This window comes from Necator americanus, chromosome X (genome assembly GCF_031761385.1).
Source record: "Necator americanus strain Aroian chromosome X, whole genome shotgun sequence".
Lineage (NCBI taxonomy): Eukaryota > Metazoa > Nematoda > Chromadorea > Rhabditida > Ancylostomatidae > Necator > Necator americanus.
In genome coordinates, this window is record NC_087376.1 from 2295734 (window position 1) to 2313706 (window position 17973).

General features: G+C 38.0%; 6 protein-coding genes across 6 annotated transcripts; 2 read left to right on the forward strand and 4 right to left on the reverse strand.

Annotated features, from left to right (window-relative positions):
- Positions 1 to 2260: 2260 nt before the first annotated feature.
- Positions 2261 to 7245, forward strand: RB195_021272 (uncharacterized protein; the record flags this gene model as incomplete). Its single annotated transcript, XM_064207922.1, has 10 exons — positions 2261 to 2311; positions 3922 to 4039; positions 4437 to 4541; positions 4623 to 4764; positions 4837 to 4945; positions 5059 to 5221; positions 5331 to 5443; positions 5902 to 6004; positions 6494 to 6553; positions 7184 to 7245. 10 exons carry the CDS (start codon positions 2261 to 2263, stop codon positions 7243 to 7245), a joined length of 1026 nt encoding a protein of 341 aa, XP_064063803.1.
- A 2931-nt stretch (positions 7246 to 10176) lies between these two features.
- Positions 10177 to 12471, forward strand: RB195_021273 (uncharacterized protein; the record flags this gene model as incomplete). Its single annotated transcript, XM_064207923.1, has 9 exons — positions 10177 to 10291; positions 10465 to 10569; positions 10674 to 10779; positions 10854 to 10956; positions 11007 to 11175; positions 11389 to 11498; positions 11695 to 11794; positions 12091 to 12150; positions 12308 to 12471. 9 exons carry the CDS (start codon positions 10177 to 10179, stop codon positions 12469 to 12471), a joined length of 1032 nt encoding a protein of 343 aa, XP_064063804.1.
- Positions 12472 to 13903: 1432 nt separating this feature from the next.
- RB195_021274 (uncharacterized protein) lies at positions 13904 to 14398 on the reverse strand (the record flags this gene model as incomplete). The annotated part of the gene is made up of 1 exon (XM_064207924.1): positions 13904 to 14398. The coding sequence occupies one exon, from the start codon at positions 14396 to 14398 to the stop codon at positions 13904 to 13906; it is 495 nt and encodes a 164-aa protein (XP_064063805.1).
- Positions 14399 to 14882: 484 nt separating this feature from the next.
- RB195_021275 (uncharacterized protein) lies at positions 14883 to 15218 on the reverse strand (the record flags this gene model as incomplete). The annotated part of the gene is made up of 1 exon (XM_064207925.1): positions 14883 to 15218. One exon carries the CDS (start codon positions 15216 to 15218, stop codon positions 14883 to 14885), a length of 336 nt encoding a protein of 111 aa, XP_064063806.1.
- Positions 15219 to 15226: 8 nt separating this feature from the next.
- On the reverse strand, positions 15227 to 16231 carry RB195_021276 (uncharacterized protein; the record flags this gene model as incomplete). Its single annotated transcript, XM_064207926.1, has 3 exons — positions 15227 to 15727; positions 15786 to 16140; positions 16215 to 16231. The coding sequence occupies 3 exons, from the start codon at positions 16229 to 16231 to the stop codon at positions 15227 to 15229; spliced, it is 873 nt and encodes a 290-aa protein (XP_064063807.1).
- Positions 15519 to 16016, reverse strand: RB195_021277 (uncharacterized protein; the record flags this gene model as incomplete). The annotated part of the gene is made up of 1 exon (XM_064207927.1): positions 15519 to 16016. The coding sequence occupies one exon, from the start codon at positions 16014 to 16016 to the stop codon at positions 15519 to 15521; it is 498 nt and encodes a 165-aa protein (XP_064063808.1).
- Positions 16232 to 17973: the final 1742 nt, after the last annotated feature.

Sequence of the window (17973 nt, forward strand, 5' to 3'; positions counted from 1 at the left end):
TCTCATCCGTCTTTTACTATCTTCTGAATAGATTCTTCTCTTGAAGATGCCGCAATGACATTCTTGCCCACGCATTTTTTCCTCCCTATTATTGAGCTTATCATAAGAAATACCAGATGGATGGGAAACAACCGTATGGATTCTGTAAAGAATAGAAAGAACGGAAACAATTATGACTGGAAGTGATTCAATGGGAGTCCCATCCACTGCACCCATTTACGTACGAAAAAATCTCATCGATATGGGAAAGATTTCTGGAATACTCACACCGATATATATATATATATGTTTTTTAAATATCATATACTTATCATCATAAGTTTTTACGCCAAGGATTTTCTGGAATAATCACATCACAATGAGTTTTATGCTTGAAAATTTCTGGAATATTGGCATCATTGTGGGTTTGTACTTAAGGACATTTCCGAAGAATTCAAGTGCGGAAGTTTTTTCTTTAAATATCATATGTATATCAGACCATCACTATTCCTTTTCACGCGAAAAAGTCACACATTCCGAAAACTACCTTCCAGACTTAGTTCATCAATCTGTATTTGTAATTCGACCCGTTTTAGGATGAATCCACGAAAGTAGAGGATTGAAAGAGCAAACTAAACGAAACCAACCTTTTTTTTCGTCTTCATAGTACCACTTTGCTATGGATTCATACAATTTATGCTTCAAAAATTAGTCAAATCCTGTCTAATAGGTCTACACTTTCATAATTGCTGAAACAGAAATTGTTCCTTACCCCTATGCGCTAATTCTTTTTTAATTCGCTGCCCAAAGTCGAGTTTCGCAAGACTTGAATCGATACGCATTCTCCTCACGCAACTCCAAAATTTCCCAACGCCACAAATCTTACTGGAAAATCCCAGAAATTTCACTAATCCACGTCATTTATATCAGAAGAAGTTAAGAAAGAAACGACATTCATGGAGATCCTTATAGTTTTGATGAGCCAAAATCACTCCATTTTTCAGGTGCGTTTAGAAAAATTTCCCGTTTCTCCATCAATTCTTATCTGTGTGCTTGGAATAGTGCGACGGTGATAAGCATAAGTATGAGTATCTTCCCGAACTTGTACCTTGGGATGAGAGGAATAAATCCACCTTTAATGGATAACAAAGACTCAGTCGTCTTCATCTATTAGTTCTTATTGATTTCAGGATGATCTGCACTTTTCCTTACTTCGTTTTGAAACATCTTGCAGAGAATCCTACCTAGCGCAGGTTTAAAATAGTGCCTGAACTAAAAAAGGGTTTTAAATTGAATATATTTAAAAGTAATTTTAATAGGTCCCTCTATATTTAACACAATTTGTTCCATATTTATCGGTTTTCCACCCAATTTTAACATCATCTACTGGATTTTTACCGTTAAAATATTCAGTCGCAGTTCCTCGTCCTATATTTTTCTGGATCTATGAAAAAAGTCTCGGATTGTTGTCTCACACATTACAACGTATTTGCTGCGTTAGTGTTGCGTAATTGTTGAGTTATTCTAGTTACCAGCACAGTATAGTTCAAGTGATCTACTTAAATTTCCAGGTAATTTACTAGAAAAACTGAATTCTGATAGGTTAGTGTCAGCAAGAATTAATCATAGCGAAAATGTTTTCCTGAACCCTAACAGGCTGAAATTTGTTGACACAATAAAACACGCTTGAATGGGCCCAACCGCCGTAAAATCGGTTCGGACGGGTAAGTAATTTGTTCGATATTACCGTAATCAATTACGTTGCGTTTATGATCGCTATGACCTTACAAAGAGCCATAGGTAAAGCATACTGCTGGAATATTCCACCAATTTTTGTAAGGGATAATCCGGATAATCCTAGAATACAGAATTCATTGATGTTCATCAAATTTTCAACGCTCTTGACTTCACAACTTCATAGTAGAGAAATATATTCTGTTATTTTGAAAAAAAAATTACCTAGGATCCAGGAAATGTGGGATAATCCGCAAGCAATTCCGGTAGGCTAACTATCCTAACTCTCCGTATAAGATCCCAGTTTTATAAATTAGTAAAATAAAGGATAAAGTGTCTGGCGTTTATCAATTTGCTTGGAAGGCGTTCACCTAAATTTTACATTAAAATGAACTGGTCCGTTATACGGAAGAAAATTACGTTGATTTCACAAGTTTGCACAGATAAATATAAGAAGAGATATAAACATGAACTTGAGAAAACCCCTGTGATGAAAAAAAAGCTAAATCCATGAAAATACTTGATTTTTACGTCAAAAATTTCACTGATGTTCGTGTCGGGACCAGGTAACCTTGTGCACGATGAGGCCTTGAACACGGTAAGTTAAGGTAACCAGTTGAATATTTCAGTTTGTTGTGGATTCTTTGATCTTTGATGAAAGTGAACATTTCCTGACAAAAGAACTATTTTGAACTGTCCGTGCTGTTTTACTTGAAAATTATATTTCAAATCCAATTTATTACTGGAGAGAACCTACCATCGCAAATTTCCCTCAATACTCCTCTCAGTCTTCGCACAAACTGTAAACACGAAACCACTATTATTTTTTCGGAAAAGAATAAGTTAAAGGAATAATCCTGGATGTTGGTTGGTTGTTGCTGGAGATCAATGTTTTTTCCAGGGTTTCCCTGCGTAACACGAGAATAAATAATTCTTTATTCGGGCTTCCAAAGTATTCATATCCTGGTAAAATGTGAGAAAGTGAATTAAAAATGTTCATGAGTCAGCCAAGAAAATACAGTTCACTTTTATAAAACAAAACAACCTCAGGATAAAAAAAAATAAATACATGGAACTGCATGATTCGCCCAAAGGAACAGTGAATGTGAAATTTGAACACGAACACTTGAATAAAACAGCTGAAGAAGAGTCTGGAATCTGGAATTACGGAACAAATAAGATTATTTTGTTCATATATTGATAATATATTTCAGTAATTTTTTTCCCCAATCATGGATCATGGACATGGATCAAATTAGAAAACAACTCATGTCAACAACAACAACAACAACTAAAACAACAACAATTGAAGAAACCTAGCAATGGAATGGTTTGGAAATTTGAGCTGTAAGTTTATTTTCAATGAACTTTCGTTGAAACTCTGCTACGTCCTTTCAGCGGCTGTTCCTTCGCCATCTGAAAGAAATTTCAAGAAACATTTACGTCAAACTATGAATAGTTCCAATAAGTTTTTCATTTTTGTGCACAGAAATGAAAATATTGGAAATGAATCAGAGGACCTTTTTCACGAAACTCATTTCTAGCTCCATTTCAACTATTTCATTTGTTATTCGAGTCCCAGCACAGACTTATACCCTATTTTCCTCTTTTCGCTATTTCCTAACGTAGTTCCAGAAAACGTGAAGTCTTTAACAATACTTATTGGGAATATTACTAAGTACATATAGGGCACAACAGATCTTTTTTTAAAATTTTATTTCTGAAGCTTCTTCCTTTCGAGAAAAGTAAGAGATGTAGTGATTTTCATAAATTTTTCTTCTTCCACCGCTGCCCCTAGATTAAAAAAGTTTAGATTTTGATTTTCATAGAATAAAAATTGCAACAACTCATTTTTGGTTGTTTTTTCTGCCTTTTTTTGTTGGGGGGGGGGGGGGGTCCACCGCATCCTGTGGTTGTAAGAGATCATGGCGAAGCAGCACATATTCCTGAAATCATTTGGATAAAGAATAAGAAGCCGCGCTTAAAGCTAAAATATTGAAATGAGAAACGATACTATCCTAGAATTCAACGATCTTCTACGTTTCTTACTGAAACGACAAAATTTCTAAACAAATCCGCCATGCTTAGCTATCAACCAACTACGTTCATTAGCATGAGTCTGAGTTCATAATTCATCCAGAATTAGGCAGTATTGAGCAAAGTATATCCTTATAAAGCGTTGCACTTATGATTCCTGAATTATTTTAGGAGATGCTCTGGCTTCTTGGGTTTCCAGCGGTTTTAACGTTAAAAATTACAACTGAAGAAAATGAAAATTTGTGGAAAAAATGTGGTGCACGGTTTATTGGCGAACCATCTTTTAATGGTGAGTAAATTACTCTGTTGTAAATTAACAAACAAACGTAAGTAAGAAAGAAACAGCTAGAAATTCCAGAAAAAACAATTAGTTTAGAGGAACACTGCTTAGTTTATGATAAATTAAGGAAAAACAAAGCAAGGAAAAACAATTTTCCCTAATTTCCTGTGAAGTAGGGACTGTAATTCAGAAAATTAACGAATTACAAAAGCTATTTTCAAAATTTTTTTTTCAATAGAAATTTTTTTTTAGCAAAATTGATTTTTGAGGAAGAGCAAGGAAAATACTTGCAATTTGCAGGGTTCTTGAAAACTTTTCAAATCCAAAGATCGTGGTTAAAAGTGTTGAACTTATCGATTGCTCATTCAAAAGGGACCATAATGTCGTTGCACAGTTTATTTTTAAGATGACGAACCAAAATTTTTGGCAATGGGAGCGCCAGTAGCGGTAAACGAATTTCCATTTGTAGCGGCTCTCTCCATTAAAAAACCATATCCGTTTACAATTTTCGGTTAGTTTTTAGTACAAATGTTTGCGAAGATCATACTCGTATTTTTCTTTTCTTAGATAACGAAAAAAAGTAATTTTTCAGGAAATTTTGCTAGTCGTTACCAGAACTTTTCCTGTACTGGTGTACAAATCTCACCACGACATATTATGACCGCTGCACACTGTGTTTTTAATTATGATGGATACCAACTGGGAGAAATGTGTAAAAAAACGGATCCAAAAAGGTTCCTAAGACTTGCTGCCCCCAAAAATTACCCAACAGAATGATCGTAGTGGATGAGTTTCTAATTTTTCAGGATACCTATGAAAGTGCTGAATGGTGATCTTTTCACTGTTTATGTTGGTAGTACATGTCCTCCATCTGGATCATGTTCTCCTCGTGGAACCAAATACAAGGCTCGTTCGGTATGAAACATAGAAAATTGTAAAGATGAAAAAAAAGGAAAGGAAAAAAGAAGGAAAAATGGAAATTGAAATATAATTAAGGTTTATTTCGAGGTAGCTGAAGATTTTTTCAGGTGATTCCTCATCCAGATTTTGATATCTGCAAGCCTCTGAATGATGTAGCAATCCTAGAACTTGATTCTACGATACTATCAACAGATGGGGTACCTATTTGTATGCCCGGAAGTAATGTGTCGTTAGTAAACACCTTAGATTCAGCTGGATTTGGAATCGATCGTAAGTTCAACTTTTTAAAAGTCTTTCTCAAGTCATACGATGTCCTGATTTTTTTCTGGACGACTTTCCACTCTAAAAAAAGAAAGTTGAATTATATGCTTTATTTCAGCAAGCTTCTACTCAAATCCAACTGCTCCTGGTCTTCAAGTTGTGCAATTAACGAAACGGCATGAAGTTAACGGCATAATTGAAACTGCTGATAAATCGCAATCATTGTGCAGAGTTAGTAACAATATTTCAGCAAATAAATATTTAAAGAAGTTTAAAAAGTACTGAGGAGGAGTTATTCTAGGCGAAAATGGAAATGGTTAACGTAAAAAAATTTAATTCATCCCTTTCCCACTTTTTTTCATTCCCTTTTCTTTATAAAATTTCGTGCAAAAAAGTTACATTTGTCTTAGAGAAGTTTCATTCATAGAATTTCTTCTTTTAGGGTTGATATTTAATAATTGATATTATGATATTTAATAATTTAATTTGATATTTAACCACATATCTAAATTTTTATAGAGAAAAATTAGAAATGTGGTAAAAAAATCTTAATAAAGAAATCTAAATAGACATTTGGACGAAAATTTGTTTGCTTTTAGCTTCTTATCCAGTACATCACTTCTGAGAGTGGATTAATGGAATGAAGTAGAATCAAGGATTAATGGATTATTGCTAATTATTATTTGCAGGGAGACAGTGGTGGACCTCTTTTCCAAACTGATGAACAAGGTAGAGAAACTCTTGTGGGGATCGCTTCTACAGTCGAACCATACTGTCTACAGTTTGCCTCAGGTACTTCTTGCAACTTAATATTGAAGAGAAAGTTAAACAACAAGTATTTATTTCAATTAATACTGAAAAAATTCTTAAAAATTAAAAAATATTAAGACAGATATTAATATAAGTAAATATTTGATAATTGTTGTAAATAATAAATAAATAAAAATATTGTTGCAAAAAGTAGCTGATCTGAAAATGGTGCAACCCCAAAAGTACAGCTCTTTTACATAGTAAGTTACTGCAAGAAGTATTTTTTAATCTTCTTCAAAAAAAAATAATCATAGTATTGATTGGATTATCTATCAATAAAACTACACCTTCATATATCTATGTCTTGTATGATGTATAATTGGACGAAAAATTGACCTACTATTTCTACTGTCGTCAAAGAGAAACTCTACTTATCCAGAAATTTTCCATTAGATCCCGCCGTATTTGTAAAATCGTGGACCGTGTTGGATTTTTAATGTATGTGCACACTTTCAACTATAACTATTACAGTAAGACGGAACAATTTCACCGATGTACGTCCGAAGATTGACTGGATTTGTCATCATACCGGTAAGTAATACTACTTTTTTCATTTCATCCGTATATGATTACAGGATTTTCCATCCACAATAAAATCGCTAATTCTTTTCCAGAAGAGAAAAAGAAGAGAATCCGCGTATTTCTCGGGTTTTTCTGTTATAATAAGATTCGATTTCATCGTAAAATTGGAAAATTTAGATATCCATGGATTCGAAAGGGTATCGATTGATTATAAATTAGAACTCTCTAACATACCACTAACTAATAACCTACATCAAATAAATAAGATAAAATTCTTTGGCGGAAACAAAATAAATAACCATTCAAAAACAAGTATAAAATTGATAATTTGCATATAAGTAGTGCATAAAAAATAAATAAGTGAATAAAAATAAAATATAACAATAAATAAATAAATATTAATTTATTCTTTTTGAAGATAAACTCTATATGTTGACTTCAACGTGCATATGAATTCGAGAGATTCTAATTCCTGGGATCTCTGTACTTTTCTAAAACCTTGTCTTAAGTAGATTACTTTCCACTTAATTATACTAATCAATAATATCCATATTAAACGAAGAACAGTTATTTGATTGAAATTACATATATTAATTACAATTATTTCAATTACAATTACTTTTAGCGAGTACATTTTAGGTGTTTGCCCATTAAATGCTAATAGAAGCATTGGCAACCACAAGGGTACCATTAATCTCTAAAAGTTATTGATCCAACAGAAATGGAATGGCATCGATTGGAATATTGCATCGTAATCGATAATTTCATATTTCTATTTTATGATCTACTGTGAAAAAATAAATCTTTTGCTCAGGACCCTATCGTACATTAAAAAATGATTAGGTAAGTTTATTACTTTTAAAATCGCTTCAAAAAGTGAAGTTTACTTTGAATTTGTTTGTATTTTTGTATTTTCTACTTGATAAAAGTCTAGATCGCCTTCGAAGATCAACGAAACATGGATTATAAGATAGGACCAAGAGGAGGACATAGTACCACATTATCGGAACATCAAAATTTATTCCTCAACAGTAAAGAGGTAATTGTAAGGCGTAACAGAGAGAATAAAAGCACTGGGAAAGAGAAAAATTTTGAAAAAGTAGTCAACATCGCCTCGATTATCCAGAAACTCCTAACTCATTCAGCCCAACTCATTCAGTGTTCTTCTCGAAAAGTGAGAAAAAAATGACGGAAAAACTTTTCCTTCTGAATACTCTCTAAATATTTCGTGGAAATTGCACCAAATTATTATCCGAGAATCTTATTGCAATTAGAAAATTTGAGTCCAAGTCGAGTAGTATTTACGTGATGATAGATGCACATTCCTCAGTCCTCTGGTTTTTTTTTTCAAGAGCGAATTTTAAAAAAAGAATACAATCTGCCTGTCAAAAAATTAGCTCAACAAATTTATCTGAGTGCAATGATCATGGATTTTTTGGAGGAAGACGATTCTACAACATGGACATGGATACATAATAAATGAAAAATGGATACAAACATATAGATACATGGATACATAATTAATTGCCTTTTCATAATTAATTGACCGAACACGTGACGGAACACGAATAAAAAAGGCGAATTCAACAGTAGAACATTATTTTTAAACATAACATCGACAGTAAATAGTTCGAATAACAAACTCTGTCGCCTAGAAGAGAATGTAGGTCAATAATCTGCATTACCTTTGGGCAAAAAAAGTTACAGTGTTGGAGGATTCAGCACTTGTCGAGCGAAACAAATACCTGGGATTCTTCCAGATTCAAATGGCAAGAACAATTGAAGTTTATTAGAAAACCACCCCACCACTTTCAAACGACAAGCGATGGATTTCACAAATTTATGATCCTCTATTTATTTAACAAGATGTTGTTTATAAGCAAAAAACACGAAATAAGTCAGTGTCGAGAAACAGTTGAGGTCGATTGACTCGCGCGATCCTCACGCACCAGGAACCGATCACAGGTCGATAGAACAAAAACTGCCCACCTATCGCGTTATTTCACACGACCTGTTCCTTTGTGGTTCTGGCTCTTCCTGAATTTTTACAGAAGGTCTTCTACAAGATTTGTAATGAAGAGTATATAGCTGACATCATTGATCTGATTGTACTTTACAAAAATAATTACTGCTGAAAAGAGAAATTCATTCGAAAAAGGATGGTTCTGAGGTATTACTGGCAAAATGCAGAAATTACTCGATTTCTATGTATGTACAACTCTGTCAACAATCAACAACTTCATATGTCCATCCAAAAAAGAAACTTCGACTGGATTCTTTCCATAGAACAGAGCTAATTTTCTTCTACACACCGTTATGGCCCTTCCTGGGACGGGGGTTCGCTAGGAACGTTAGAATCCTCGTCTTTGACAAGTGGATTTTACCGCTACGGTAAACGCTGACGGGAAAATTATTGGAAGGAATTGATGGGGAAAAATCAGTATTCCATGATAGTTCTGTATGTACAACTGCAAAAAAAAAAACCCTTCTCGTATACTTATTGAATAGTAGATTCCGGTGTAAAATCATTTTATCCTCGAATATAACCGATCTTTTTAATTGAAAGTCAGGATTCACTAAATGAGCTTGTTCACTTCTAAAACTTCTCAATATTTAGTGGCTAAATCAAAAAGTGGATTCATTTCTATCGTTTATTCAAGAAGAATCATTTGGCCTTGACTTTTGGACAGTTCAGAAGCTGCAGTCGTAAATAAGAAGGGCGATAAACACTACTGTCATGAACAGGGACTTGATCGAGGTCATTTTATTGAGAGTTCACACTTTTCGCTTCAAACGATGTAGTGTTATAGGAGAGAATGCATTTCAACGTTTTGCGTACATATCTTGGTCCTTAAACGCTGTGGATCTGGATCATATTGGAAATATACCAGCTATCCTCGTCTTAATATAACTTGCTAAAGAATGGTACCCAGTTTCATACCGCAGCCAAAAAATAGAAACTAGAAATTTTGACCAGGGAAGATTTTCTACACTTAAAGCTATTTTAAACAGAATTCGATCGATAATGCGCTAGAATCTTCCAAGATGTGGATCATTACCTAAACTCTTCTTCCACCAACTTTTTGTACATTTTTTGCGCAGACTACGGATTTGATCCGCGTGCACTTTCAGTGTCTGTGCCAGAAAGGCAATGTATTCAGGGATGGAACAACAGCGATGACGAATGGTTCGTTGACATTTTTTTGTGGAACTTAGCTGAAAATATAACTTTAATCCTCGATGAATAGGCTTCATAAATGAGCTTTTTTCGCCAGAACTCGCAAGAAGTTCCATGACTAATCGCAATAAGCGCTTCAATATCGTCAAAAAGTGAAGAACATCCGAACAGTTATTGGAAAATCGACGGTAAAAGCAGTATAAAATGAAGGGGAGAAGCAGTAAAGCAAGCAGCAGGAAGAGTTCATATACCACGACACACTCCTTTTCCCGGTCATCTCATTTTCTCATCCTCTTCCTCTTCTCGTTCAATCCTCAGGAGAAAACTACGCAGAACCCATCTATCCATTATGACATCCACAAGAAATCATTACATAAAATTAGAAGCTGATGTCTTATGCTGGAAAGACGACCTCAAATTACTTCAAATTAAAACTTCTAGCAAAATCGTTTAGATGAACATTTTTCCTTGGATTTCTGTCGCGTCCTTAGTTAGGATCGATACTAACGAGAACACACGTCTGAAGGAAACTTGTGGAGCGATAAGACTTCAGCAAATTGAGCCGAAAAGTATGTTTTCAAGGAGATTTCGACAGGGAAAATATACGCGTCTGCCAGCTACGGCACTTATGTCGCTTCCGACAAGCTCATGGATTCTTGAGCAGAGGCATCGTACAGCACATTTCTTCTGTTCACAAGCGAATATGAATGCTAGCCTGGAGTCTGACGTAGGAGCTTTTTAGGAGGACCACAGCTGATTTCAAATGGTGACCCTGTGGATAGGAACGAGTATCCATTTGTTGTCGGGTTATTTTCGATTAAAATAACCTCTACGAAAAATATCGGAAGTAAGTATCCAACAGTACGCTTCATTGTGTAATCTGAAATTTTATAAATAAGAAAAATGTTTGCAAGTTAGTAAATTTAACAACAATGTAAGAGACATTTAAAGGTGTGTGCAGTGGTTCACTGATCTCCCGTCGCCACGTTATCACCGCAGCTCATTGCGTCTACGAAATAAACGAAGATGAAGTTAAATTATGGAGGAAGAACCCAGAGTGAGCACGTTTCGTTCTCTTTACGTCCCTTCACTTCCACTTCACTTTAGAAAGGATCAACATTTCCTCTTCAGGCTTGCGAATCCACAAATCTTTGAGAACATCCTTGTTTCTGTCGGAAGTAGGTGTCCAACCTTTCTTGGATGTCCCAATGATAGGGTTTACACACCTCGCTATGTACGTTGATGGTATGCAACTCTCTTTTCATTTGAATATCGCAGTTTCAGGTTATCCCACATCCACGGTATGATCGCCTTGATCCCAAGCATCTTAACGATGTGGCATTAATTGAACTAGACAGAGATGTTGATGAGACCGTCGCGTCGCCTATCTGTCTTCCGGAGGAAGACAGCAGTGTTGAGGGTCCCATGGTCGCTATTGGATACGGTGTTGACCGTCTGTTTTATGATTATTCATATTTCCTGATTCATTGGGAAGATTGAATGATTTTTTTCATATTTTTCCATACATACTCATACAGATCATTTGGTATAAGAAGAACTTCGTTTGGACTCTGTTTCTCAACCTAAAAAAAGAATCAGCCGAATTTCCTTCGCAGATCAATGCAAATTTTCTTCTAAAAGAATTTATGTTCACTTCTTGTTGTAGCACGTCGGCAAATCGATGGGTATTATCCTCTTCAAAAAGTGAATTTAAACGTTATAGCAAGTAAGGATGGGCAAATTGCAACGTTTGATTGGGAAAACACAACATGCCAGGTCAGTAACTTTTTTGGGATAGAAGGGTGCGCGCATTTACATATCTTTGTAGGTCTACACCACTTAAAAATGACACCGTATTGTGTAATTTTGCGTTTAACTTCATATTACGGTAAGAAATATGAACAAATACACATTTAGGAAGAATCCATAGAAAAGTTCAAAGCGTACTGTCTAGAATTCCCACATCTTTCAGGGGGACAGCGGTGGCCCACTTTTCCGTCACGACCAAAGAGACAGAGTTGTTCTATATGGAATTACGTCTTCCGGTCAAAATTGCCGAACGCCTTATCGAGGTAAAAATATTCGTTTACACGAACCAGAGACGGGAATGAAAGGGCGAGGCGAACGCCAGAACTTCAGAACTGTCAGATTCACAATTGAAATTTATCCCCCACGACACTGTTGTCGCAAAAAAAAATTTGATCTTCCGTATAAATAGCTTATTGCCATACCTCCAGAGCGGGGAGTTTTCCTAGGAAGATTCCGAAATGAGAGCAAAAAATGCGGTTGAACATGAGAAATCACCTACAAAAAGGCGCGAAGAAAAACTGCTGGTAAAATTTAGAAACCAGTCATCTCAATATTTCAGGGGCATTCAACTTTTTCATCGACGTGCGGAAATATTCGAACTGGATTTGCGCCGCTACAGGTGAGAATTAGTGTATGTTCTCCAGAGTGAATAATTCCAGATATCTCAAGGAAAAGGAAGATTTTAAAAATACCATAAGAATTCTTATTACTTCATATGTTGATCACATGATCAGATGGAAGAAGATCTCATAGCGAAGCTAACAACTAAATTACAGGTGTTTGTCCTCTTGACAAGAGCAGCTACAAGAAACCCCCTGAAGTCCGCCTAGATGAAAGAACAGGAGTAGATTGTATTCAAGGTAAAGCGATCCCGACATTCGGACCCAGACCTTTTCCATGGGGAAACCGTGAACCGTATATATGCAGTGTTCGAATGTAACTTGAACGTTCTGTTCGGACGAAAAAAGTTTCCTGAAAGAAATCAAATAAACTTTACAGCATATCAGAGAACAAGGTTCATCGCATATAAACAAATAAGTGTAACTGTTGGGTGAAAGCTCATTTCATATGTGGTATTCGGCGATTACCTCGCTAACAACTCATTCATTTGCTTGAAACACTTTTTTTTCTGATTTGCGAGAAAGCCGAACCTTCATCTCTTCACTATTCATCGCTACCAGAATTGGTTTCTTAATGGTATTAATAGGAAGGAATGGAACTCGAAAAAACTCTCCTTCAGCATGTGCGGAATTATCCGGTGTATATCGTATCGTATATATAGTATACAGTATATACTATACAAATGCAATATGGAAAGGCTCAGCAGAAGACTGCCTTGTGTTTAACGAAAGTTCTACTCGGATTTTTCCTCAACCAACAGCTTAAGTCCGAGCGAAATGAATAAAACCACTCTGAAATTTGCGAACTCGTCTTGCTGGGGACTACAACGACTCCCTCTCTTATGTTACGCACTTGAGGTTCTTGGAGATCGCCCGCTTCGTGAGCACAAACAGCTTCCTACAACTGTATTGACGTTCTTAAAAATCTTATACAAGCAAAACAGAATTTCTCGCTGATTTTGAAGAACAATCGGCCCTTCAAATATATGGTATTGTCGTACAAAGGAAAAACCGAAAACATCTGGCTTAGTACGCCTTTTTTGGGAAATATCAGTTGTTAGTGGAGTTTTTAGTCAGCGGAAGTAGCTTCGACATCATCTGTGAGAAAAATGAAGGGAACGAGACAGATAATCATCATTCTCTCGTCATTTCGCTTTCGTGTGCGATAAAGGTCAGTGTTGAGCCATGTTCGATTTACTAACAATTTGTTTGTTAGCGATTTCCAGGAATGATCACTGCAACTTACTTAATGCTTACGCTTAATCGGCGGGCTGATGTCTGACGCGATTACCCGCATCTTCGCCGAGGTGTGCCGTCCTTGAACACAGCTCGGCCCAACCTTCTCAATCTTCTGCGAGAGCTTGCACAGAATCAATCCATTCGTCGCTATTCCATATTCTGCGAAACCTTACGTCTCGCCTGAACTGCCTATCCACGCCGAGTGTCCTCAGGTCCTCTTTCTCCACGTCAGTCCAGAACCTCCGTTTTCGGCCAGGTGGCTTCTGCCAGCTCGAACCCGGGAAACTCCTGAGAAATCAATGAACAAGGCGATCTGCCGGTCTCTTTAATATATGACCAAAGAAGCGAAGACGATTTACTTTAGCCACTTTCGATTGCGGTGCAAGATGTTGATGTGTTCCACGTGTCATCCGCCGGCATACCACGTCAAATTCTGCTTAAAGATCTTCATTGTGGCATATCCTAGGCCAAAAGAAGCCAAGTAGCCGTCTAAGCAGCTTTCCTTCCGTACAGTCAAGCGTCTCCATAACCGTTGATGGTGCTGCCCAAGTCTCCGATCCGCACATCATGATGGGGCGAACTTTGGATGGGTAGACTCGCAGCTTCGTTGACTTCGTTGGTGATGGGGGTCGACCACAGGCATTTCGTTAAGGAGTTAAATGGAGAAGTAGCCTTGGCGCATCTTTGCTGAACATCTTCCTCGTAGCTGCAGTTGTTCTTCAGCGTACAGCCCAGGTAACAGAACTCATCGACGAGTTCTACCGGTTGTCCGTTCACCCTGATTCCCGTTCGAGGTCTCGAAAAGATCCACATCTGCTTGCATTTATCATGGCGTAGATGAAATCCATAGGCTGCAGCCTGCTGCGATACAAGGTTGACAACATGTTGAAGTTTCGTACTGCTTTCCGCGAATATAACAACATCGTCGGCGTACTCGAGATCAGTCAATGGGCACCCTGATGGTGCTAAGACAATGCCAGCAGGACACTGGTCGACTGTTCTTCGCATAATGTCGTCGATGGCGAAATTGAACAGGAAGGGTCCTCTACTGCCCCCTGTCTTACTCCAGTTACCACTTCAAACGGTGTTGTACATCCGGCCAGTGTTCGAACTGCAGCAGTTGTTCGTTGATTCATGTCATCAAGAAGGCGAACGAACTTTCCATCTGCGCGGAGCGTGTTGAGATGACGGCCTCGGTGAGGAGAATCGAAAGCGGCTTCAATGTCCAGAAACGATAGTTGCACTGGCTTCGAATACCGCTGTCAGATTTCGTTCACTCTCCTGCCGATGAACACCTGGTCAAGCGTAGGTCAGCCAGGACGAAAGCCAGCTTGCTCGTCGCGCGTTGTTTCTTCCCGATGTTTAATGAGTCGGTCCAGGGCAATGCGCTCCAATACTTTGTACATAACACGCAGAAAAGAAATTCCTCGATAATTCCTAGGGTCCGTGACGGATAACTTCTTGTGGGGGGATTTATAATAGCGTGTCCCCACTAATCAGGTATCCTTTCGTCTATCCATATTGAGCGGATGATCTTTGTCATCTCACGAATCCCAGACCGAGGAAGATATTTTAGCATTTTTGCGCTAACCCCGTCGTCTCCACCAGATTTTCCATTCTTCATTTTTTGAATACAGATTAGAACCTCCGACTCGATCGGTGGCTCCTCGTTAACCGAATATGTCGGTCTATGAACGTGCTCGAGTTCAGGAGCTGACGATGCTAGCCGGTTCAGCAAGGTATTGAAGTTTTCCCTCCAAATTGGAAGGGTTGCTTCACCGACTGCTACACCATCTGCAGTTTTGAGGACAGGAGAACATGTTTTCATTTTGCGCTTTACTGTTTTAGTAGAGCATAGACTTTCCGCGGGTTCCTGTCCTCCCACGCTTTCTCAAACTCCATTGCCCTTGACGTCCACTCGTTATCGCGGTCTTGTTGGAATTGACGACGCAGCTTCCTTCTAAGACGCTTTTCCTGGTTGAAGTCACCAGCGCTGCGCACGACATATACAGAATTGTACGTGGATTTTGTTTCCGCAGATGCAAAGGCAAACTTTTTCTGCGGCAATAGAACCGGGAGCGTTTCCTTTGCAGCGTCCTGGTTGCACTTTGTGAAGGGATCCGCATCGCTAGGCTTCTTCCTGGTCCGTACTCCAACATGAATAGATGCACGTTGGCGGAATTTTGTTCTGCATTCTACGTCTTTCAGACTTGTCATGTCGATTTTCGGTTGGAGATGAACTCCTCGGTTTCTCTTGTGAAACCTTGAAGCTGAGGAGAACTGGACGGTGGTCAGAGTCGAACGCGACTTCCCAAACAGCTCTAGATTTTCGGATAACTGACTGAAGAATGTTCCTCGCCAGAACGTAGTGGAGCTGAAGCTTAAGAGTCCTCACCTTCCGCTTGCGCTGCCACGTGAGCTGATGGCGTCGATGATTCCTCTTAAACGTGGAAGCGATGATGAGGCCTGTCTGTTCGGACAAGTCGACCAAACGGTCACCGTTGTCCGACGTGCGCTCCGCTGGATAATACCATTTTCCTAGCACATCGGATTGCTGTTGAAGTCCCATCTTTGCATTTGCGTCGACTCCGACAATGACCTCCTGTTGGCTTGGTATTTTAGACATCAACGCATTGAGTTCATCATAGAAGGCGTCCTTACTGTTGTCCTCAGCGGTTTCCGTAGGAGCGTGAGCAGTTACGATCCGAAGTTTACGCGCTCTGCGATCCGGCAGTCGTAGAAAGGGGCATCTAGACGACGTTGAGCCAAATTCCTCCACCAGGTTCTTGTAATCGCTCCTCACAGCTATCGCGCAGTCACCTACTTTGTTCTCATCAGCATCGCCTCAGTATATTGTGTAAATTTCGATGCTGATGACAGGCCGATATCTCATGCGTGTTTCCTGCAGTGCAGCAGAAGGCACACAGAGATATCGCAGAAGTCTGGACAGAGCGGCTTGTTGGAGTTCACTCGATAGTGTTCGGAAGTTCAGCGTGACGAAACAAATGGTTTTTGCCAAAGATTCCATGCTCCCTTCAGGAAGTTGAACTTTCACTGAAAGCACCATTTTGCAATGCATGGGAATCTTTCGCCATATAACAGTGCAAGTTATATGGCTCGTACGTTCCCAATGCGTGCACTCGAACGCCTGATTGTGTTTAGTTAAAGCAAGGCCATCACGTGCAGGTATCAATCAGACTTGTATACGCGGCCCGTATACGAGTCTCATTACTATCAGCACTTGCATTGCAACTTAATTACGCTATAAACACTATGGAGGATCAGAAATTTCATTGCTTCTCACAATTTCCTGTCATTAAACCTAACAGAACAACAAAAAAATCCACAAATTTACGTGAGTGCAGCTAATATAAATCCCTAAAACTGTCTGTTAACTAATTCTCAAGATTGTTGGAAAAAAAGTAGCGCCAACTTAAGTACGCTACAAAGATTGTGGAAAGTCTCACATCTGGTTACACTCTCAGGAATAGTTCTGACGCAATGTGAACACCTTAGAATTTCACAGAAAATGATAGAAGAAAGGAACGGTAGTAGTCAAACACAGACCAAATTCTAAGAAGGAGCTGACGACGACTAACTCCCGCGGTTTCTGATCGATAGATCAAAAACAATACCACCCATCTCATCATTTCACATGGCACTACCGTCCTTTTTCCTCCTTCCTCTTCAGGATACATCGCTGCTTTCATTGATCAGGTCACACTTCATATGTATAAGTTGGGTCGTAAGGAAGAATTAATTCAACAAAATGAAAAGTCGTGGGCCACCACGGACAGAACTCAGAAATTATCCACCCGTTGATGGTTAACACTTATGTTATTTACGTTGAATTACAGTTTCACATGAGGGTAACTTCAAATACAACACACGAGGTAAATGCATGATTTATTTGATTCAGAAACTACTTAATATGTAGTAGTTAAACCAAAAACGTTAAAGTTAAATCAATTATCACCTAGAGGTCAGAGCAGCAACACTTAGTAGTTGCTATCGATTCTCTGGATAGTGACATTTTTCCATTCCAGATATTAATATCCAGTGCAGAGGAATTGAGCCTTTTTTATTTTTGCGGAGTAATTCTTATGAAATACAGGCAAACACAGGCGCATGCACACAGACTTGGAACAGTAGTATACAGCATAAATGGGAAAAAGTTTTTGTTTATTGATTATCAGCATCCAGGGTACCATTAACCTCAATAGATCACCCATTCAAAAGCACGGCAACGGTTTAGATTGTAATGTTGATTCGTAATCGATAATTTTATATTTCTGCTCGTGATCTATTCTCAAAAGATAAGTATTTTGTTAGGAACATTCTAGCACATAATTGTTGGTTATTTGATCTATTTTAAAATCGTATTGATTTTGATAATCTGTAAACGAGGTTGTTAAATAAATTTAATAATATTTTAAAATCGCTGCAAAGGTGACGCTTCTTCACAATTCATTTATCTTATTGTTCTTTCTACTTCATGAATTTCCAGCTTTTCTCCGAAGATCAACGAAACATGGATTGTCTCATTGAAAAAGGATGAGGAGAGACGACCACTTTTTCCATGC